General features: G+C 39.2%; 2 protein-coding genes across 2 annotated transcripts in view; one reads left to right on the plus strand and one right to left on the minus strand.

Annotated features, from left to right (window-relative positions):
• Positions 1–23,837, minus strand: part of LOC140929577 (integrin beta-1-like) — a 28,845-nt gene extending 5,008 nt beyond the window's left edge. The window contains exons 1-16 of the mRNA XM_073379330.1: positions 23,723–23,837; positions 22,419–22,515; positions 21,264–21,357; positions 20,497–20,586; positions 19,881–19,967; positions 18,597–18,671; positions 17,117–17,212; positions 15,728–15,826; positions 6,818–6,891; positions 6,266–6,323; positions 5,058–5,113; positions 4,107–4,182; positions 3,002–3,075; positions 2,486–2,539; positions 1,068–1,140; positions 352–445 (exon numbers count right to left, since the gene is read on the minus strand). Coding sequence (XP_073235431.1) covers positions 352–445; positions 1,068–1,140; positions 2,486–2,539; positions 3,002–3,075; positions 4,107–4,182; positions 5,058–5,113; positions 6,266–6,323; positions 6,818–6,891; positions 15,728–15,826; positions 17,117–17,212; positions 18,597–18,671; positions 19,881–19,967; positions 20,497–20,586; positions 21,264–21,357; positions 22,419–22,438 — 1,120 coding nt within the window. The 5' untranslated portion in view covers positions 22,439–22,515; positions 23,723–23,837. The remainder of the gene's footprint in view (positions 1–351; positions 446–1,067; positions 1,141–2,485; positions 2,540–3,001; positions 3,076–4,106; positions 4,183–5,057; positions 5,114–6,265; positions 6,324–6,817; positions 6,892–15,727; positions 15,827–17,116; positions 17,213–18,596; positions 18,672–19,880; positions 19,968–20,496; positions 20,587–21,263; positions 21,358–22,418; positions 22,516–23,722) is intronic.
• Positions 13,596–14,765, plus strand: LOC140929953 (rhodopsin, GQ-coupled-like). Its single transcript, XM_073379632.1, has one exon. The coding sequence runs from the start codon at positions 13,596–13,598 to the stop codon at positions 14,763–14,765; it is 1,170 nt and encodes a 389-aa protein (XP_073235733.1).

A 23,837-nucleotide genomic window follows, 5' to 3' on the forward strand; every position in this document is an offset into this window, starting at 1 on the left:
CACTCCTAAATACGACTTCCATGGAAATGATTGAAATAAATGTGAGATTTTTTTTGTTTCACTGAATTATAAGGCTATAACAGTGACCTACGCTTTGTTCTCAGATAGTCTGAATTAGCTGCTCAAGCCATGTACGTATAGTAGAATCTCATGAGCCTCAATATAACAAACTTCTCGGTATAACGAACAATTTCCTTTACCCCAGAATAGTAAAAAAAAGGAAAAGAACCTTGATATAACGAAACATCGTTATAGCGAACCATTTTTGCTAGTCCATTGGCCCTCCTTTACTTCGAGGTTTCACTGTATTACAATAAACTGTGTGGAAGTCACACCCCTTGTCAAGCCTACCTGAGCCTCCACATATTTCTCCATTATCCGGGTCTTTAGGACAACTGAAGCTATCGCACTCACACTCGTCACCGTAGATCAATCCATTTGAAACCTGTGTTGAGAATGAATGAATAATTAGCCCTGAATATTTTACTTGAAATTCCCGACGAGTAACGTATTAGCGGTCGTGGTTCGTTTCTTGAACCAGACCTGAACAACATAATCCAACCTTGTTAAAGACAACAATGTTAGATGATCATCTACCCTTCAATTTGGATCAGCTTTTTGGCGATACATTTGCGATTGCAACAGAATGTAGGGATATCACATGAATATAATGAAAAAAATGTAAAGTCTTGGGTTTCTCGTTTAAAATGGATCAGATCGAATTGACGGCGAAAAGCGAGGAAAGCGTGACGACGAAGTATTGAACTCTTTGGACGTTCAGATATTACAGACCAACGCTTTTCGTGAAACAGCCTTTTGCCTAATATTCAATATTACGTTAGTCAAAAGAAATGTAAGAAGTGGCTTTCATCTTGTCGTCTCAATCTCTTGCTTACCATTCTTATGATCACAACAATAAGGGTAGGTCGGTGATGTATTGGCACCCAAATTATCCAGGGGGAAGTGGTTATGCCCTACAACTGCTTATACGCGAATCAAGAAACTTTGGCCATATGGGGCGCGTGTGATAAGTGGCTTTCATTTCCAACAAAATTATAAGGACTTACCTCGCTGTTATTGCAGTAGCATTTTCCACATTTACAGGTTCCTCGGCCACTACATGTCTGGCCACTACTGTCACTAGGATCAACACAAAGTGTCAATAGCATCAAAAGTATATAAGACAAAGAACAAATAGGCAGCCTGATGTAATTTTTCCAAGGCGGTCTCACCTCATTCGATTCCCAGATGGCGAATAGAGTTGAGAAGAAGAAAAACCCTGCTACCGGAACTGGTTTAAGTAACACAAAACGAAAAATTGCAGCGGTATCTACACCTGATGCTGTTGCGAAATTTAACTGATTAAAAAGGTTAAAAGGTTAAAGGCAGGGACCGCGGAACAAGGTGAAAAGTGGGAGGGCTGACAATTGAAAATAATTTTTTCATATTGAAAATCGAAAAAAGGAATAAAATCATAGTATGTGATTTTCCAAAAGTGGGGGCGGGGGCGCAAAAAAGTGGTGGGGCCGCGGCCCTACCAGCCCCTCCCCCTCCGCGGTCCCTGAAAGGCTTGTTTACAGTGGAAAGAGCGCTTAGCTTGTCCAGCTAATTTACAGGCACTCCACTCAAATATTAGAAACAAACAATTCAAATACAACATAACAGGATTAAAAACCCCAACTGGCAGAAGGCAACCAGTTGGCTATTTACAAGCGTGGCCGAGAATTTGTACTCGGGACGACCGAGCACAAATCCAGCAAGTGGCCAGAGCGGGACTCGAACCCGGGACCGCCGGATTGCGAGTCCGACGCGCTGACCACTCGGCCACGCTGCCTCCTTTTAAATCCAACTATTTTTTTTAAAATCCGATTCTATTAGTTTTATCATTATATTCAGTGTGTGTGCTGCTTATTCTTAGTCTGTGCTTTTGGGGTAATATGACCACATTTCCCTATGAAAAATTGTTATTACATCTGCGCTTTGCGTCTCTTATTGGACATTATGGACACAAACACGGAACACACAAAAGCAAAAGCTTACATTGACAGTGAGGCAACCCAGTTATTAAAATGTTGACGTTAAAACGTACAAATCACATGGTCCTATGATTCGGTCCTGAAGAAAGATGAATTTTGGCTTAAAAGAAAGCCACATTCAACTTTTTCCAGGAAAAGTTACACTGCCAACAGTCTCTTATTTTCTTTGAAGTCACTGGGGTAGCCTGCGCGCGAGAGCCGCAAACCTCGACGGACCTAAGAAAAAAGGCGGACTGCAAACAGTCTAAGATAAAGGGATAACCCAGCGTAAATCGTTTAAGTCGCCATGTATTTCTGTTAGTAAGGGAGTGTTTTTCTTAAACAGGATCAGTTGCAGGTCGATTAAATGATTCAGAAGCTTTAGAGTACAAAAATAGAAGATTGAAACACTCTAACACTGTCATAAGTGCTTATTTAAATTAGAGTGAAATCAAGTGAAAAATGAATACCTTGGACATCCTTTACCCTCTTCTTCTTTTGTACACGAACAGTTTTCTCCGGCCCTGAAACAAGTAAAAGTAAAAAAGTAAAATAAAATATAAAGAAGTGAAATAAAAGACGGTCTTCTTCAAATCCAAACTTAAATGTATTGATTATGATAGGAAAAAGGCAAAATTGATTCTTTACCCATGCCATGGGTATCAGTATTGGAAATGGCGCATGCACTTAACAGCACTCAAATCTTCCATCAATTGATCTCAGTGGTCAGTGAAGAAAAAGACATGGAGCACTTCCCAGATCTGGGTAGTGTCACGTCATCAGTATGGAATTTCTGCGCTCGTTTCGATTCTCAGACGTCATTTCAAGGGGACATCAGAGGTGGCGTCACCAAATGTCGGCTATTTTGTCAGACGATTGGCAAATCGAGTGTTTTTTTTTAATGCACCCACTATAATCTAAAAATTCCTCCAGAGAGAAACTTCAAGTAGAACACCCTGTATCTAATCATAACTCAGTAGACTTACCATTCGTCCTGACAAGAGCACACTCCACACTTCAAATCACCTCTCAGATTACACCCACTGCTATTGTGCTTTATCTGCAAGAGGAAAATGGCAATAAACCATTTTAACTTGTATGTTATGTCTTCCCATTTCAGATCATGTAATGCAAATATCTACCTGACCGGGTGCGCGTTCGAAAGGGAAGGACAAATCCCTTTTCTCTTCCCTGTTAATGCCTGACAGTTATGGATATTGGTGCATATTCCGGTGAGCTTCTGGTTAAAACCTTAATACTTTTTAAACTGACCTTGACTTAAACTTGCGGTCTTCTGCGCCACCTCGAGTAAACTCAACCACTTCGATTATATGCGCAAAATCGAGCAGGCTAATTGTTTGTAATTCCAAGAATGCTGAAGAACATTTTTGTTGCGCAAGCGAGCTGTGCTATAACTTCGAAAGCGGATTATAATGGCATGGCAACTTCTAATCAAGGATTTTTTTCCCGGTTATTAGCACCTTCGTCCGTTGGAACTGCGACAAACAAATATCTCTTAGTTTCCAAACTAAAGCTTACGTAAATGAAAGTTGTTTTGATTTATCAAAATACACACAAGCCCTAGAAAATAATTTCAAGAATGCTGAAATAAAACGTTTTGCGCAAGTGAGCTGTGTTAACTTCGAAAGCGGATTATAATGGCATGGCGACTTCTAATCAAGGATTTTTTTCCGATAGCACCTTCGTCCTTTTGAACTGTGACGAACAAAAGTCCCTTGGTTTCCAAACTAAAGCTTACGTAAATGAAAGTTATTGCGATTTATCAAAAAAAACCCACACAAACACTAGTTAAATTACCTTAAAAATTGACATAATCACAAATTTAAAAAACTCAATCTCTGATCCTTTGATTCCGCTCGGAAAATGCAACGACCATGTTGCAGATTAAGCCCTCCATCTTAATTGTGAATTATGAATTACATCTCCATCTGTAATTCCCAACGCTTTGGGAATTAAACCAAAAAAATCTAGAGGGAACTAAATTGAATTTTTTGACGCTGTGTATCAGCTTAAGTAATTACCGTAAGATTAAACAGAGTGGTGTATAACTTGAAACGAAACCAAACTCACCTTGCTCTCACAATCGCATTCACAAATGTAAGACAGCTTTAGAAACACTTGTCCGTATGGGGTTTTGATGGAAAAGCTGATTAACACAAGAAAAAGGACAATTATTATTCTCAGAAAAAAGTGCCTTTTAATCAGAAAAAAATAAAAAAAAAAAAATAACGGGGATTCATAATGGTTTTATGCCAGAACCTTTGTTCCTTAGACAGACTTTGGTAGGATTTGTTGATTGTTGGAAACTATTGGGACGATCTCTGACGTCATAAGTAACAAGCTTGCGAGCCATACTTTCAGGGCTTGCCAAAAAGCATCAAAAGCAGAAAAATGAATCTTCATAAAATATTTTTCGCCTCAAGCATGAAATAGGCTTAGTTCCTAAAATATTTGCATAAACCTGATTTTGTACTGTTTTTAGTCAGCAGAGCCACACCACATACAATGTTTATATCATCTTGCAGACTCGTCATAGATTGTTTAACAGCCTTCCTAAATATAATGATCCTACAGCTAGCGAGAACCCTAATACCTCTTTCCGAATTTTCAGAGAAGTCATCGCATGACCCATAATGCTTTAGAGTTCTACATGTGTACGGGTTGCAGTTTGTATTAGCCAATAACGTATAACTGTGGGGCTCACGGTTACCACGTATTAATCACTTTAATTCACTGGTAGTTTTCTTTTTACAGTTTTTTATAGTAGTTCAAGTGTCTGGGGCCAATCAGAAAAAAATGCTGGCTCTACAATAAACATACCACAACTGAATGCGACTACAAGTTGCCGGCATCAAAAGCGCGGGAAAACACCTAACCTGCAAACGGCTGGTTTGGGCTTGCCTGATTGCTTGAGAAAAGGGCGCCAAAATTTCTAGCCAGCAGTAGGTAAAAACAAAAACATGAACGAATTACGTTGATTTATTTGAACACTCCTTGAATAGTGTTTCATAAAGTACTCACTTTCTTGGTAATTCATCCGAGCATTTACTGGTTGATACAGACACCTTAAAGGAAACCTGCAGACACATAAATCAAACACGACAAAAAAAGAAAAAGGACTGAGATACACACTTACTGAATTTAAATAAACGTGAGAAACTGTTTGACTCGAAAGCCCAGGACAGACAGTCTAACAAGTTTACTTTCTCCTTGGTTGCTGATTTTCAAGCATGTAAGGCGATTAAATTTCAATTCTTTTTCCTCACAAGTGAAATAATTAACGCCCAATGCGCTTATTACTAGAAAACGTTACTCATCACGCTTGTAAATAGTAATAAAGCAAAGTTTAACAACTACCGTAAAGTTCCCAAAGTAACGACCCTTCGAAAGTACTGATAAAATTTCACAGGTGTTAGCAAATGCCAAAAGTAGCGACCCTCCGAAAGTAGTGACTTCAAAAGTGTTTTCCCTTCTTGCTAGAAATAAGGGAAATTATACATAGTTGCAACAAGCTTTGCCAAACTGATCCGAGATTTATTTTTTAACGGTTATAATGATCTTTGATATTCCGATCTTCCTTTATGCACTCAAAAGGTACATTACATCTTTTTTTTTTTTTTAAAAAGTTTTCCTTTCGTTTGTGAAAACCCACACCGTAATCGAACAATTCTTTTGAATATTTATTTAAAAAGCAATAACATAAAATAAGTAGTAGTAAGTAGTTTTAGTATGTGTAATCAAATGGTGACGGGTGAAATTAGGCAATGATGTCAAGCGCTTTTTGTTAGGATTTGGACAAAACGCAAGTGAAACTATTCCCTAATTTCACGAGATATTTGATTGCTTATTTATATCATGGGCGACGAATTGCGTTCGCAATCATGGGTTTTTGACTTGTTTATCCCTCATGGTTTTATCGTATCGATCGAGAACTCCACGCTCTCGAGAGTTGACTTAAGCTCAAAATTTTCCGAATGTTTCGTCAAAATACCTCTTAGAATCCTTCATGATGTGCTCTGTCGTGTGTTTAGGTTTTCTAAAGCTTCTTTTAATGCCCTCACATCTCAATTCATAGAATTCTAAAACCTCGTCGCGATCTTAGCATTGAGACGTACCGAAGGTTGCCATGACAATTCTGTAATTTCACATGTGAAATTATAAATTGACGCTGAAATTTCACCCCAAAATTAAGGAGAAATTCGTCATCCATGATATTATCGATAAAATACCGTTTCTCCTAATTCAACACCAGTGCACGTTCTTGTGTTTTCATAAACCTCTCCTTTCCTAAAATAAAACAACAAGTAAAAACATTTTGTTAGCTGAGGACCGCAAATGGAGGCTGGCGGATTTGTTTTGCATTGTTTGGCTTTAACTAATCTGGTAAAAAAGTTAAAGGAGGAAAAAAATTGCAATTTTTTCAGGTTTCCTTACAAACTTTAAAAGTAATTGACCTTATCAAATTGGTCTCTGAATATGTTTTGTTTAAAAGGTTACAGCACTAGTCGAACAAGAAATTCATGCCGAAGCTCTTGGCTACACTGGTAAATTATTGTACAAAACTTGAAACTGGCTAGAGTAAAAAGATTGATTTTTGCTGTAAGTTGTTATATTTCTTTAAGTAAGGGTGTATTCCTACTGTCGCTCAATTTTTACGTGCGCACGCAGGTAAATTTTAAGCGCCTAAATTAAATAAAGAAAATACCAAAAAAAGTAAGTACGTGCGAACGCACGTAAGAATTAAGCAAGGATGAAAATGCACCTAATTAAAGGATACTTACGAGCAGAAAGCGGTGTATCGTAAATTCAGGCCGGCGGAATTGACATCACGTATTGTTACTTTGCTGGCTATTTTCTGTTGGTAAAGGGAAAAGGATACATCTGGTTTCAGAACCGAGCGCCAACTATCGGTTGGCGACGTTTAATCAAGTACATACGGTATGGTGTACAACTGTACAGTACCGTAAATGATCCCCAGATCGCAAATGATCCCCAAAATGGACCGCAAGTGATCCTCGACCGCAAGTAATCCCCATTGTCGACCGCAAATGATCCCGAGAGGAAAATCAGAATGGCCTGGACTCAAGTTATAGGATCATCGTGTCACGTTTATTATCGCAACAAAAAGTATTGATTAAACTGAATTCATTTACCAAATAAATGCCAAAACTGAAAAAAAAAAGAAAAAGAAAGTGTAAAACTAAATTTAAAACTTAGTTCAATAAATTAAACGCAAATAAATGCAAACAAGAAAAATAACTTAAATACTATCAGTGAAACAATAGCTCTTGAACAGCAAAGCAGTGTCTTGCTTCAATTGCTGGTTAGCATTAAAACTAAACTGAACTTAACTTCACATACTGCATTTCAATTACATACAATATTCTTAACAACAAATTCCTCAAATATATCTATCTTAATATACCTCGTATCAACTTGAGAAAATGATAAGTTAGTGTAACGGCTCTAAAACGACCCAAATAAAAGCTCGCTCTAATACAACACCATCTGGGGAATTCTTTGCTTATTGATACAAAATTTTCCTCTTAATCGTCCTTTGTTTCTGTTTCCCTGATATGAATCTTTATAACTGTCTCTGTCTCCACCAGACGCGACATTTTAACGAGCTGTAGTTGATAAGTGTATTTCGAAATTAACCGGAAACCTCTACAGGGGTCATATTTCCCTATTCTTAGGCGTTAAAATCTGAAAGACAAGTTTCGTTCTTAACGTCCTTCCTGCCCTAAATTTTCACAGCAACGAAACATCAAATGCTCGAAAGAAAGGATAAAAAAATGCCAAAAAAAACAGTTCGGTTATTTATCCTTTTATTCATGTCATTGCTCTACGCGCTGCTCAAGTTTTCAGCAAATTTACCATCCATGCCTGCATGCAATCCATTCTATTCCTCTACTTTTCACGGGATCTCTTGCGGTCGACAATGGAGATCATTTGCGGTACTGTACTGTACCCCCAACAGGCATGTATTTGTTTTTGTGAAGTCACTGCTTCCGATGCTTATTAACACCCTTACCGTCCTCAAGGAAGAATATAGAATATATCTCGCATCTTTACAACAATCAGATATCCAAACGTGGAATCCATACCGAAATTCTCCTAGGGAAAGTTAGCTAAGTTGATTTTCCGCTCTAGTTTTTAAACCAAATCCTTATGATGTTACCTTTCAAATGAAACCACTTTAGCAAACGTTTGCATAAGAGCAGATTTACTAAGGATTTTACAAAAAGAAATTAGGAATTTACTAGTACTTTAGTTTTCACAGGGTTATCTCTAGAGTTAAGATAATATAACCCAGAGAAATTTTACGTACAGTAATATACTTACATAAAGGACTCTCTTTCCCATGTGATAGAGTTAAATTGGATGAACTTACAGAAAGGGTAAAAATAACTCCTTTAAAAATGAATGTTAATCAATGGGTGTTAATGAACGTTAATCTGAATGTAAACACATGATATTTGTTTAAAGCAAATGGTTTCGACCAAATTTCTCCTCGCGCAAGTCCGCTCTACAACAAACTGCCTTCACTAGGAGCACTAACTCGCTGTCCGGGAAAGTGGGGGTCTACAATAAAAGCAGTTTATCACACTTTTGGTGCTTGAAATCTAGTTAGGTTTACGTAAGCCCTTCCAAAAACGTTTTTTTTTTTATCATTACACAACGGTTCTCGTAAACAGATGCTCTATTAAAGATTGTTTCTTGGCTAGAAAAGCACACAGCGACCAGAAGCACCACATTGTTACTTGGCCAATGTTTCCGCCAAGCGCTTAAAATTTCCATTGAGAGTATTAGACACAAGTTTTATAGTTAGACTGCTTTCCTGTTTCGTGTTAGAACAAACAATTTACAACTCCGGCGATAAGAAGAAAGAAAATTTAAAAATTTGCATGTTGAAATTGTAGGCATATCCGTTTTTATCTAAAACAACATTAGTTGTATGAGACAGTTTATGAAACAAATATGAGCAATCCTGAAATCAGACACTATACCTGAAAATCTTATAACCATGCAAGCAAGAAAATAGAAAATACTGTGCAGTGTTCGACGGAAGTGAAATATATTCTTTTCAAGCATCTAGTCATTAGTGACGCTTCATTTTCTTTAGACTCAGTTAATTAATACAAAACGTTTCCGATTTTCTCCAGGTTGAAAAGAACAATTCTCTTTACGGTTGTCTAAGGCGCATGCATTGGGGTTTTTTTTTAGTTACTTTGCATATGCTTATTAATCACCAGCATTGTTGTCCATTGCTTGAAAACTCACCTGCTCAAATAGATAAGCAGTATCCAAACAAGATTATACTACCTTCGCTAAATGCGCAATTATTTTATGTTTGAACTCAGCTTGGAGGGTAAGTATTTATAAATTTTATTTAGATTATCTTTGTCCAACAATATTAGCTCAAAATACCAGGAAATTTTAATTTATCCTGCTGGTATCTAAATAAGCATCTTGCAAAACTGTGCCTTTGAAAACGAATACTTGTAACTCAAACGAGACCTAAATGTGGTAGGCAAGACAAAAAAATACGATAAAGTCGCTAATAGTTCGCGATGACAGTTAGACATAGACTGTGGCCGGCTCAGTCGCTACTCATAGATTTACTTATATATTTCTTCGAAACAAACTTTGATGGTTGAGAATAAAAGATTTACCGGCATTAAACAGACTAGTATTTACCTACATGATTTTCAAAACCTGATGGTGTTCATTTTTGGCCAAATTTGCAAGAATATCCACTTGAGCAGACCAGGATAAACAAAATTATTTGGGACAGTTATTACATACGAACGAGGTGGGAACATTACATTACCATCTACATCTACATTATGAATGTCGTGGTTTTAGTTTTCCATTTCAATTATGGTTTTCTATTTTCTTAAATAGAGAAAACGAAAAATAATAATAATGATGATGATGATAAATAGGCCAACGAAATACCGCGCAACAAAATTAATACTGACTCCTGGTTTGCAATAAGCCTGTAAACCCTAATGTTAAGCCCAATGTTTCCCTCGAATTCGTCTCGAAAAACATCAGGACTCTCGGGAAAACAAAACTGTTTCCCTCGGGATCTGACATTAAGTGCATAATATTCAACATAAAGGTATTTTTGGTCTCTTCGAGGAGGGCGTATAGGACGCAAAAAATTGCGAGGTAGTAAATACTTAAATCTGCATTTTTTATTCGTTTGAGCTCAAACTTTTTGTTTTTCGATTTTAACGCTTTTTGGCGGGAAAATGGCGGTCATGGAAAATGACGGCAAAATTAAAATTTGAAGATATGGCAAAACAAATAAAGCTCAAACGAATGAAAAATTCAAAATTAGTTTCTACCTCGCAATTTTTTGCGTCTGTTTGCGTCCTATACGCCCACCGTGCTTTTTAAAGCTTAGGAGGTCTACTTTTTAGGGAAAAAATAAAGATTTATGGTGCGCCAATGAAGCCTTCCGAATTATTTTGCTTCAAAGACGCAGTAAACTTTTCGGCGTTATTATTTTTCTTAGCGGCAGGCAATAAAAAATTCCAGCGGGCAATGATGCAAATGAGATCAATTCTGCCTCAGTTGGAACTTTCGCGCGCGGCTTTATTAGGCTGTCGCCTCGCAGCCCGCGCGCGTCTTCGCGAGGCTGCTCAAGGTGGGGAATTATTATTATCATTATTGCTATGTCGGACATTAACTTCGATATTGAAACAGGACACACATATTCGGTTAATAAGGCATTGAGAACGCTATCTTATTTTTTTCCTCTTTAGTAATCAGTTTCCTAGTAAGAATGCGTTTATCATTGAAAATAGTTTTTTTTTCTAATCGAAATTTGAAATGAAAAGTTTTTAATCCGAATATTTTTTTAATTAAATAATTTTTTCCAATCAAAATTAAGTGTTTTTTAATCGAGAGGAATTGCAAACAGTGTTTTGACTGAATAGCTTTTTAAGCGAGTTTGTTGAAAAATAGGCATTGGTATCAATAAATCTTTTACTGTTTATTTTTTAAAATTTAGAAAAAATGTTGTTATTATTATTATTATTATTATTATTATTATTATTATTATTATTATTATTATTATTATTATAGAGTGCGGCACATCCAAGGGTTCAATTTAAATTGATATTTCTTAGAGCAAAATTTATGTCTTTGCTTCATCATCATTTACTCTTCTCTAGTTTCATGATTGTTGAAAATTATAATAACGCTTCATTTAATTAGCACGAAGTTTAGAAAAGAGCGTTAATTCAACTCACGCTCATTTTTGTAAACCTTAATTCCGCGACCTTGATTTCCATTATTTCGGCCTCAAATTTTCAATACTCTTTCCACATTCTTTACACCTAAGAAAGGAGTATTTTATCAGGATGGAGATCCGCCAGCACCAGTAAAACCCTGATGAACCCTCGAACTGGCGGGATTTCTTCACTTGGCCCCCTTCGTACGTTTAGGGACAGTGCTACGAACAAAGTTTCCATTTCGGATGATTTGTTGAACTTTGTTCCTGTTGTCTCAACATGTTTTGTTTCTTTGTGCACGTCGCGTTAATTTCCTTCATTTTGAAATGTTACCCTTCCTTTTGCGTTAATTTCCTTCATTCGACAGTCGTTTTCCATCACACTGTCATTAGCGCCAATCTAAGTGGCGTTAATTTCCAATACCTTAATTTCATGGAGAGTTATTTAATTTCCTATCATAAGGTATTTCTCAAAAACAATCAAATATACTTATACAATACTAAGTGCAGAAGACTACTGTCCCATTATAATTGAACTTCCAATTATTTCAACGGGCCGGAGTCGTTTCCAGGACATTTGGACCAAATGAAAGAAAATAGATATATGAATATCCGTTATTTACCCTTGGCAGTATTTATAGCACTAACGCCAGTAGGGCCGAGCAAATTCCTGAAACAAATAAGTTGAATCCAACATAACAGGGTTAAGGATCCCAACTGCCCGGAAGCAAACCAGCTGGCCATTTACACTGAGGCGTGGTCGAGGATTTAAATTCGGGACTACCGAGAACAAAGCCAGCTGGCGGTCAGAGCGGGACTTGAACTCGGGGCCTCCAAATTACAAGTCCAGCGCTCTAACTACTCGGCCACGCTGCATCCCTAGGAACACAAAGAGAACATAAAGGTCCTTTACGCTCTCTTGTTTGGACTGATTCTCTACCCAAAGACGTAAAGAAAATTGCTTAACAGTCTTCTTAGACTTATAAATTAACCTTATACTTTCCTTCGTCTCGCATAGTTATAATGTATTTGACAGTATGTGAGGAGACCGCTCGTGTAAGCTTTTCGGAGGTCACCTCGCAATAGGCCACTTGCGCGGATGGCGTCATTTTACTACTGCGACCAGAATCCTTCAAGGTTTTGCTTCCTTGAGCAAATTATCTTTTGTTATTTAACCCTCACTGGGACTACCAAATTTCAATATGGCGGGAAAAACAAAATGTCCTGGTCTTAGTAGTAAAAAGACGTCATCGTGAAAATGGCCCATTCTGGCTTGTCATATCTGATTTGTGTCAAACTATGTTTTTTCTTCTCTTTCCCACTGTAAATTTACCTGATCTGGAGTAATGTTGCATCATATTCTACCTACAAATGTTAATCCTTTCTTTTTAATTTGGAGAAGAATAAGTAGGATAAAAGTATTTTCGCTGACAAAATCGGAGCAAAACATTCTCCGTAACCAATTTGTCACAAATTGGCTTTTTTCGATAAAAGTTAGTCAAGTTTAACGTTTTTTTTTTCGAGGAACAGGTTTTTTAAATTGGAAGAAAGGCAATTCTCATGTTCAGTATGTTAACCCCATGGACGGATCGAGCCAATTCGGGCCAATTTAGAGCGACGCAGATTATGCATTTCTGAACGGACTTAGCTTTCAGTTGAAGTGATTAAGTTCAGTAAGCACGACAAATTAGGAAGGGATAGATCTTTCCACAAACACCTCATTTTGGGAAATTCTAACCAATCCAGCCAGAGTTTTACGAACAAAATTCTACTAAAATTTGGGCGAAAATTGGCTGCCAATTTCACCATCCCCTAACTAGCTACTCTTTCTAGATAAAATTTCCTTCTTTCTAGATTAAAGATATTCAGCAACAATTCTACGAGAAAGAAAGACGATCAACTGACTAACAATACTTCACATAGAAAATAAAGGAAAATGAAAAAAAAGAGCAAGAAAGAAGGATCGAAAAAATTCGCCAACAAATAGCTTTATATGTGCATTCGCCGAAAAGGAAAAATTACAGCCAGCTAGGAAAATTTTAGCCATTTTCATGCTAATCCGCGGAAAATAGATCCAGAAAGGAGGGTTTGGTAAAAATGCGGGGTTTTTTTACGCTTCTTAAATTCGGTAATCCAAGGGTTTCCTTTGTATTTCCTCTATGATTTACTAACACGTTTTGTTAGCTAAAACGTCATACGTTAGTTCTTAATTCAATTTTTCTTTCTTTAACAGAGTGGCTAAAACAGGTACCGGATACTTGGTGAGCTTCCTGGCTGCCTTATTAAACTTCGCGGGCTGAGTATAGTTAACCATGAACAACGAAACCATATTCCCCACCCCATGGCTACCTTCAAAGTTCTTTGGAAGCAATTCAACTCAATTGAGCAATCACACAAAGACACTGCGTCTAACCTACGTTTTTACGCCGGCTGGAAACACCACAAAACGTGTTCTATGCGTCGTTTTGTTATTTCTTGGTATAGTGGGATTTCTTGGAAACTGTTGCATATTTTACTTTCTCGGGAAAAAGCCAAACAGAGGTGTTATACAAACAAATCGCTTCGTTACCAATCTGAACTTATACATAAGGAGCTTATCTCTGTCGGATCTCCTTAACTCGGCAGTCTCGGCACCTCTGCTCTGCATTCAAATCTCGTTTGATGTATTTCAAAGAGGGTGGGCTTGCAAGGCGGTGCGGTATACTAACTTCTTGTTCTCAGCTGCTACCGTAAACACCCTTGTGGTGATAAGTATTGAGAAGTATTTAGCGACTCACACCGTTTTTCGCACAGTCTCAACCAGGAGCATGCGCAGAATGATCATTTTTGCGTGGTTACTGGGAGCACTCTTCATGCTACTCCCTGCGGCGACATATGACGGAACAAATGTGGTCCTTAACGACACTCACTACACTGTCATCTGTAAAAATAACGAACACTTCTTTCCCTTTAGAGTAACATGGATCGTTCTTCCAATACAGTACATTCTTCCAGGGATGTTCGTCACGTATGTCAACCTCTGTTTGATGAAAACCGTATGGGACAGCGGGAGACGACAGGTTGCCACGGTGACGAAGAGAGATTTTCAGGCCGAGCTACGCCTCAAGAAGATTAGGGGGACCACACTTCTCGTTGCATTAACATTCTCTTTTATAATCCCTTTCTTTTTCTTTTTAGGAAACATTGCATATACGCAGATAGCTAAGCCACAGCGTGACTTTACAACTGATTACGCGTGGCGTTATGGAACGGGTTGTGTCGTGTATTTAAGCGCTCTATTGAACTTTGCAATCTACTTTGTCCAAGTGAGAAGCTTTAGATTATTCTTTATTGACCTGATTCTGTGCAGACGAGATGACAATAACCATCTGCCTGATACTGTGGTCTCAAGCGAACCAGCAGTCATTTTTAAAGCTAAAAGCGGAACGCACAAAAGAGAAGAAGAAATTATAGGGATGAAATATACAAATCGAACTGAGTAGAAAGACAGACCTGACTTGGCGATTTGGAAATACACAGTACTATGACAATCGGACTTCGCTGGGAAGAACAACCTCAAACATACCAGCGCCATCTAATAAAGCTACTGTAATTCGATGAAGTATGTCTAAGTTACAGATCTAGGTCTCTGACCGAGAAGAAAAGTACAGCTCAGATACAAAGTTTGTACTTGAGATAAATTAGGGGGTATTAGGTGAAAAAGTAAAAAATTTTGAGACACTAATAGGAAAGGGGATGCACAGAGGTACCCAAAGACTCATCCCAACCCCTCCCCCAACCCCGCAGGATTGGCTCCTTTTCAAACCTTCCCCATTTTTTCTTGAAAGGGTAGAAAGTGTATCGAAATTATAATTAACACGACCTTATTCTCTTTTTTTGAGTGGATTTCAATATTTTTTTGAGAAAAATAGATTTACAGTTCGTCACAGAAGGTGACTTTGAACTACTCTTCGGTCAATCGTAGAGAGATGTAGATAAGGTAAAATAACTTATTGCAAGATAACTTTCCTTTTATCAGTTTATACTTATCAACATCAAGTAAAATGAAACTTGCATGAAACAATATAGGCTGCTTTTATGTGTCCAAACATTTAATCATCTGCGCAACTCAGGTTTGCCCTAAAACCACTTAAGAAAGTCGGGTGATGTAATTCTGAGGGTAAGCTGTTCCAAACCGAGCTTAACTGTCTCTTAAGATAATCGGAACGGGGGTGCAGAAGGGCCAGTTTTGTTTTAAGGATTCCTGCTAACTAGTAAACTTCTCGTTGACGCAAAAAAACTTGATCTTAAATATTTTTATTGGTGTCGTTCCAGGTAAGGTTTTATACATCATAATATATTTCTTTTCTAGTCTTTTGATGACAGTTTTCGCTACCCCAATGCCTAGAAGAATACTGTCCTGACTTATAGGCAGTAAATGTCGGTTGTATTATTTGAAGCTTACCCTGTAGGCTTGTCCGATGGCCTGCACAATGTTGGATGAGCCCTGTTTCAGCTCGCCTGTTTCCGCATAAGTTTCGTTTCCTAGAAACCTGGCCAGTTCCTAGAAAATGGAAGTCAAAAAATTTGTAAGGACTTACAATTGCTTGGTACATGCGGCAGAAAAGTAAATGCTTCAATATTCGCGCATGTCGTACAAACATTTTCGTGATAAAGTAACTTTGGGGGAACACTGAATTTACGATTACAGTTGCAACCTCTTTTGGAGAACCCTTTCCATAAAAACCTAACAAATCAAATTCCAATTCGATCTGGAACTCAAGGACACGTTTCAACGCGTACGAGTTCTTAGCAACTCCTAAGCGCTCCGTGGATAACAAATTACAACACAATTACGACGCCTGATTGCAGGTTAGCTCTCAAACAGATAACGCCTTCAAGCATTAGTGTTTAAAGTAGACAAAATCGCTTTTATTTTGAGTTAAAGGGTGCATGGGGGAAAACTGCTAACAGTAGCGAGAATTAGAGTCCACAAACATGCATTTTAAGCCACTGGCCATGATTTCTACAATCCGTGCAAGTTTCACATAATTATGCTTAGTTGCAATGAAAGGTTCAGGGCGAGATGCTGCCAAACGGCAATCAACTTCTTCATCAGCAGGCCCCGGTTGTTCATACGTCTGATGACGCTATCCAAACGGATATAGCGAACAAGTATAATTAGGGAAAATAATTGCGTTATCCACTTGATAGCTAAAGATAAATTCAGTGGATAGTATTATCCACGATTTGAACAACTGGGCCCAGAAAGTTAAATACCCCCGAGGCAAAATCTGATTCCCTTTATTGTACAGCTGCTTGATGGAGGGCTATGTAATTGTTCTTTAAGCCTCAACCAAGAAACTATTTAAGGACTCTTTTGAGCTGATATTTACTGATGGATTCATGGAAGTCAGCTTTAGTCTCTAAATTAGACAAGCCACATTAGGTTCAAACTGTACTAAGATCTTTTAAATTACTGGGTATACTTTCAAATTCTGAAGGAGGTGACTCGGGCTCCTTTGGAACATTCTTAAGGATAATAGAGAGAGGAGGTTTAAACTTCTGCTTTGTGCAATTTCCACTTCTTTTAAAATGCTCCTGATGCTTAGTCTATAAAAAGCTTTCAAACGTAAACCGTCATTCTGCATATTGCTCTCTTTCACGCACTGGGCATGCTACGAAAGACTCATCAATGGCAGTGTGTCTCTTTCTTCGTGCAAAGATCTGTAGTCTCCGAAAAAAAGGTCAATTCATAAAGTCTACTTTCGCCAAATTATTTACTGCGAGAAATAAAAGAATGACACCTGAAAGTTAACACTTTTATCAAAACATTTTTTAATTCAACGTTTACCTCATAAGTTGGTTTTTCTTTAGCGGAGACGGCGAAGATTGGAACGACATTCGATTCCAGCAAAACCTCGCGAACCAATCCTGGTGAAGGATAATCCTAAAGAAAAGAGAGTACAAAATTATTTAAAAGTTCCCTGTTGTGTGGCGCCATAATGCCTGTGCAAGAGGATTATTTTTATTCAATGGTCAGCCCATCTAAAGAAATCCAAGCCAGTCTTGGATGAAATTTTTGGATCCAACTCTGTGGATTTCAGATTACAGGTACTGGATTAGATTCTTTCTCAGTGGAACTTGGATTCCGGATTCCAATCGCTAGTGGGATTCCGGATTTCACTGAGCTGTATTCCAGATTCCAAATCCCAGGATTCCGGATTCCACGGGCAAAAATTTCCAGGACACCGGATTCCCTTACATGTTGCGACAATGGTACGCCATAAACTCAAGCTCGCTGGTGAAATTTCCTTTCTCTCTTTTTACTCGGGCATGCTCTTAACACTCTGTTAAATCTTCGTGTCTGGATCTAAATGAAATGCTTGGCTTATGGTGGAAGAGCACCTTCTTAGCTCTCCTTGTTGGTTTACACTCATTCCACTAAAATAATTAGAAACAAAAAATAATACAAACAAAAGACATCAAGTCTGGACGAGGAGTTGAATTCGTCACTCCCTGCTGGTGGAGCCTTTCTTTGACTATGCTCGATGTTGGCCTACTCAAGAAAGTCTGTAATTATACAGTCTATCTTTATTGAGTATGTACTGCTTGTTGCTAGGATCAATTTTTTTAACCCATGCCCAACAGCTGTGGGCTTAGTACAACGGGCTCAGTTATGACATCCGTTTATCTCAATAAAAAGATTGAATAGTCCAAAACTTCGGCCTTTAGCCTGCAAGTAAGCTCTCCGGGGTGCTCTGGCGGTTGGGCTGGAAAAGGAAGGAGAGCTTGCAACTACGTCTCGGGAATTTGAATATCTACATCGAAAAGTCGATGCGAAATGCTGATCGGCGGAGATGACATTAGTAATGGCGTCATTACCCTTGGCACGTGCTTTTCAAAGTTTGTTCCATTCGCGCTCGTTTCCGCTTCGCGCTGATTGGCGGAAATCTAGCAGCTCAGTCAACAAGGAGCCACAGATGAATCTGAGGTGGAATTCAAATTCCAGAGACGTAGTTGCAAGCTCTCCTTCCTTTTCCCGCCCCGCCACCAGAGCGCCCCGGAGAGCTTGCTCGCAGGCTATTCGGCCTTAGGAGCCTTCAAAGGCTTGACGTGGTTCAGGGAGAGCCTCCTTTTCTCGACCTTAACAAATGCTCGCAGGGTGACCTCGTCACTATCAAAAACAAATCTCAGCCAGTGGTTGGAGTTGGACTCGAAACCAGCGACCTTAAGATTGCAAGTCTAGCCTGCCAACTACTGAGCCTTGATACCTCCCTGTAAGTATAATGAATATTGCTGACCTGGAAGCAGCTTTTAACTCTTCAACGTACCATATGTAATGATGCGGCGTATTCCTGCCCTTCAAGATGACAAAGACCGTCATTCGGAATAATCACTCCCCCAAGCTATGGAAGGTAATGCACTTGATCAGTTTTATCATATGGCTTCCGGAGAATGGGCAAGACATAGCAAATCCTGTATTCTGACTGGCTACCCGAGCCAGCAAGATGGGCCAGCCTTTGTCCCTACATCTAATTCACTAATGACCACACGCTTGACCAATAGCGCATATATACTATATCACGACCTTAAAAGAGAATGCCCTTATTTGGGGTGACAATAATAGGGAGCCAAAGCAACGAGGACGGCGACGTCAACGGCAAAAAACCAATAGGTTTAGAATGTCAAAACAACAACACGCTTTTTTTGTACATTTCATTGCAAGACTACGACGTGAAAATGCCTTATGTCACGTTTTATCACGAGGACGTGAACACAAGACAACGAATTTCTTTCTTATTTCCTGAACTGTGATAAAGTCTTTTAGAATTCAATTCAAAGAAGAAATTGCTAACATTTAATGAATTGAACGTGAAGTTTGAAGCAGCGCGTCTTCACTTTTTAAGTGGCGCTTTCGTAGCCGTCGACGTCGTTGTTGCTTAATCGTGTATCCCATTGACGTTGTGTCTTACACGTGCTTCTGCCATTTGGTTGGAGAAGGTAAAGAATGTACTCTTTACTCTAAAAAGGTTTCTCCACCAGTGAGTAACGTAACCTTGCCTTTGTGGGATGTGGTATGCATTAGAAAGCCAATCGGATAACTCCATCGACCTTAGCAACTGTAAAAGGAGATGCGAATGCAAATGCCATCAAATGCAGCTGTCACGAATGCGGGTGCAAATATCAATGCAGGTAAAAAGTCAAGTATCAACACAAATGCAACGCGAATGCGAATGCAAATTTCATGCAAATACAACTGTAAATGCGGATGCAAATCCCATTGGAAGTGCAAAGGCAAGTGCGAAGGCAAATGCAACGAAAATTACAAATGCAAGTACTAATATAAGTGCAAATGCAATGCGACTTATGCAAAAACCGATGCAACTACAAAATGCAAGTACGCAGGCAAATGCAACGAAGGCTACAAATGCAAGTACCAATGGCTATAAGTGCAAATGCAATGCGACTTTTGCAAAAACCGATGCAACTACAAAATGCAAGTGCGAAGGCAAATGCAACGAAGACTACACATGCAAGGATCAACATAAGTGCAAATGCAATACGACTTATGCAAAAACCGATGCAACTACAAATACAAAAAAATTAAAACATACCAGTCCATCTCCCGCACAGTGGTAACCTGCATCAGTTGTTAAGACCACCACTCTTCGGGCCTCTTCTTTGTTTTGCCAACCGATTTTCTACAAAGCAAAATAACCAGCATAATTTTCCAAAATGAACGTTACAGATTATGGCAAAACTGCAGTCAGACCCGACCACGTGTGACTGCCTCTCTTATGCGACCACCTATCCCAACCACCACATTTTTCCCAGTGAAATCACTACAGTTACACTCTCACGTCAGTGACCGCGACCCACATTTATGGATGATGGCCTAGTTAATTTTCTACTGTTGTTATCCCCCTGTCGTATGGTTTGATCCTTGTGCTCGTTGTATGTAGCGCACTACTAAGAGAATGCGATCGATGACAACATGAAACTACGAATGTCGTAACTTGGAAACTACTTGCAGTGAATTCTCTTATAAAATTTAGATGTGTTCGGTCCTCTCAGGAAGAGATCCCCTGCGGTACAATTTTCGTGAGCTGAATACCTCCCGTAAGCGATCATGCCCAAACTGCCACATTGGCGCCAGGCGAGAGCTCTCACCAGTGCACGGTTTTTTGATGCCCCTCCGTAAAGGATAAGGCAAAACAATCATCAATGTACCTTTCCACAGGCAGCTACTTGAACAAGAGCGTCCAGGCCTCCTTCGGGACTGTCAATATTCCCAGACGATTTAAGCTTTTCAATGGCATACTGAAAACAATTATATGGCTTTAGTTTCATTGAATGTGAACACTACAGTGTTTCGTCACAGGTCACTTGCAGTGCTATACCAAAAAAAAGCAAAAACAGCAACACCAAGCGGAAAATAGACAACAACAGCCTTGTTGGTGCACCAGGTCAGTCCTGTTAGAGTTGAACTTTCTTTCTTATGCATCAAACAACTTCTTTTGTTCCATAAAATTTCGCTGGCCACGCGGCGAAGAAAACGCTCTGATGTTACAGAGGCTGAGGAATGATTTTTGTCTCCTCTTCTTGCTTTGGAAACGCGTGACAAGGTCAGGTTGGTGGTAAAAATACAATCTTTTCCCAGAAATCATGTTCATGAAAACAGCTTTTATTCCCCAGCGAAGGAAAACGCTTTTGGTATTACCAACTAACATGGCCGCCATGACGACAGTTGTAAACCCGCCAGTTTAGCAAGAGCTTAAGCAACCACAATGACGAGGACAGTGAAATGTCACTTTAAAGTCGTTGTCGTCGCGGTTGCTTAGGCTTCCTATTGTCAACGCTGAATATACTTCTGGGTTGTTAGATATAGACTGGTCTCAAAGATTCAGGATTTCTTCTTCTAACACGCCGTTTTACAGTTAGGGTTGTGCTTAGTGACCTGGCAATTTAATCTAAGCGAGGTATTACAACGTACCTACCTGAAACAGGGAGACATTTTTATTCAGTGGAAGGACATTGCGATAACCAAATGTTGGAATGGAATTAGGATTTCCTGCATCAGGACGAGCAACCCTTCGAGAAAGTAAACGCAAAAAATATGTTTTCAAAAAGGAGACCTGAATGGAAGACACGCGATAAACGTAAACCAAAAGATAAAATTATCTCAGTTGCACGAAAGAGAACATATGTATATAAACAAGTGTATATAATTTATCGACTTGAACTGCGGAATATATTACTTAACATTTAAAGCGCAAAGTCCTGAGTTAGCTGTAACAAAACGTGTATCCAACAAGGGCTAATGGAATAACAAAAAAAAAATAATTCTCCACATTCGATTTCGCTCAATTTCATTTAGTTTATGTATAGGATTAAGGCGAGATCCAGTGAACCAAAGAAAAAGCTAAAGCAGCATTATACGCGAGGTTAAGCCAGGGACGGCTTCGTGTTCGGGTTCTTCTTTTTATGTCCAACAGAGTTGGATTAAGTGAAAGCACTGTAAGATGCATGTAACCTACAGTTTTTCGTTGGCGGAAATAGGCGATCCAAACCTCCTACCTGCTGTACTTTGCTTTCCCGACTCCAATTGGCCATTTCGGAGTTGCGTAGGGAACTTGGGCGAGTTTCAAATTTAAACTAATCGATAAACTGACACCACCATATAAAAGGTCATGTTGAGATTAGAGCACCAAACTTGGTCAAATGACAAATCTCAACATGACCTTTTATATGATGGTGTCAGTTTATCGATTAGTTGAAATTTGAAACTCGCCCCAGTTCCCTACGCACCCTTCTTCTTGGCTTCTTCAATAAAGCTCTTTTTCGATTTGGAAATATTAAGCATTGTTGCTTGATCTCCCCCTATTTCTCATGCCTCCCACCGTTTTAGACCTTACTCCTCTTTCCGCCCTTACCCCCGTATTTTCCAGAGCTCCCGACACCCTTGCCTCCCCCACACTTTCGTCCTTTTCCGAGAATACTGAAAATTAAGGCCCAAAAATTTGAAAGGTCAATCAAGGGAGCACTGTCTTCTCATTTATTTATGTTCCTTAGTATTGGTCTAGGAGAAATTGGGCCTACCGCTCTGACATTGTCTTCCAGTAAGTCTGAAGTCCAAATACAAATTCAATTACCTCTCCGGCTCAGAGTCCATGTAAGGAGATATCGGCTTATCAACAAACACACCGAGTCCAAGACGAAAATGAGACGTCAAGTTTGATATATCATCAGCTAAAATATAGAAAAAAATATGATTAGAAAGGTGATTAGAGTGATTAGATTGCATGGAGTAATACTTCCATTTCTGTGACCAGTTTATGGGCACCGTAGAATTCCGAAAGTAACGCCCCCGCCTCCCCCCCCCCCCCGAAAAAAAAACGGCGACTCCCGGGAATAGCGTTTACTTTTACCGTCCTATTGGAGCCCGAAAGAAAAGCCCCTCCCCCCCGCCCCCAACCAAGTTCCCGAATTGGGGCCACAAGTCGCAACACATTCAGTGATTTAGGTTGATAAATTGTCTAAATTGGATTAAGATACATTAGTCAGCAGATTCAAATGAGGTCAAATGATACTGTAATTAATTACACTACAATATGATAGTTTAGCCATAACTTTCGACAGTCAAAACTAACATATGGAGCTTTTTCTGTTTATTTTGTCAGCTTTTTTCTTTGGGTAATTATTCCACAGCTAGTCAGTAACGGAATGACCATTCACAGTGGAAGCTGTAGTAAGCGGACACCCTCGGGACACCCTCGGGACTCGAAAAAGGTGTCCGTAACTGGAGCTGGCCGCTTACAGGAACTTAAAAATAATACAGAGTTTGTATAGAAGTTAAGAAAAATGGGGTTTTGAGGCAGACGTAAGTAGAGCTGTCCGTTTACGAAAGTGTCCGTTAGGAGAACTTTTACTGTGATCTTATTTTGTGTTTCTGAAACGACTGTAAATTACAAACGTTCTTTAACTATCCCAAGCAAAAGCTACCTACCCTTAGCTAGTAGCAGCGCCTTTTGCCTCCTATTAATCCGAAAGTAACGGGGACCGTTGCTTTTGAAATTACCGGGTATACTTCTGGGAACAAAACAACATGGATCCCCCTCCCGTTACGTCCCTTTTCAAAGTTGTGTTGTTTGTTGTTTCCTAAAGATAGCTTATAAGGAGTGTACTTTACAAGGGGCTGGTAGTTAATATTTCTTCTGCAGTCAATGAGCGGTATTATTTGTAGCCTGGATGACAGGCGCTTTATGAACCAAGCGGGGCGAACGCGATATTTCGCGCGGAGCGCGACACGAGCGCCAAGCGTGAGACGTCGCCCTGCTTGGCTTATAAGGCAAGGCGCCTGTCATGCAGGCTACATTATTTATAAACATCCATTGACCCCTGCCCCCTCCCTTCCCCGGTCCTGTTTGTTAAATTTGTCTACAGTTTTATCAGTTACCTAACAGCTGGCCAAGTCTTTTGATGGATTCCTTTTCAATGGATCGGGACACATCAGTAAGGTAATACAAATCAACAGGAAAGTCAGTCGGGGTGAGAACGTTGACAGTAATGGT

The sequence above is a fragment of the Porites lutea genome, chromosome 3 (genome assembly GCF_958299795.1).
Source record: "Porites lutea chromosome 3, jaPorLute2.1, whole genome shotgun sequence".
NCBI classification, from domain to species: Eukaryota; Metazoa; Cnidaria; class Anthozoa; order Scleractinia; family Poritidae; genus Porites; species Porites lutea.

Bases quoted from the DNA above. Each gene is read 5' to 3' on its own strand.
- LOC140929953 (XM_073379632.1), top strand. From the start codon at position 13,596: ATGAACAACGAAACCATATTCCCCACCCCATGGCTACCTTCAAAGTTC.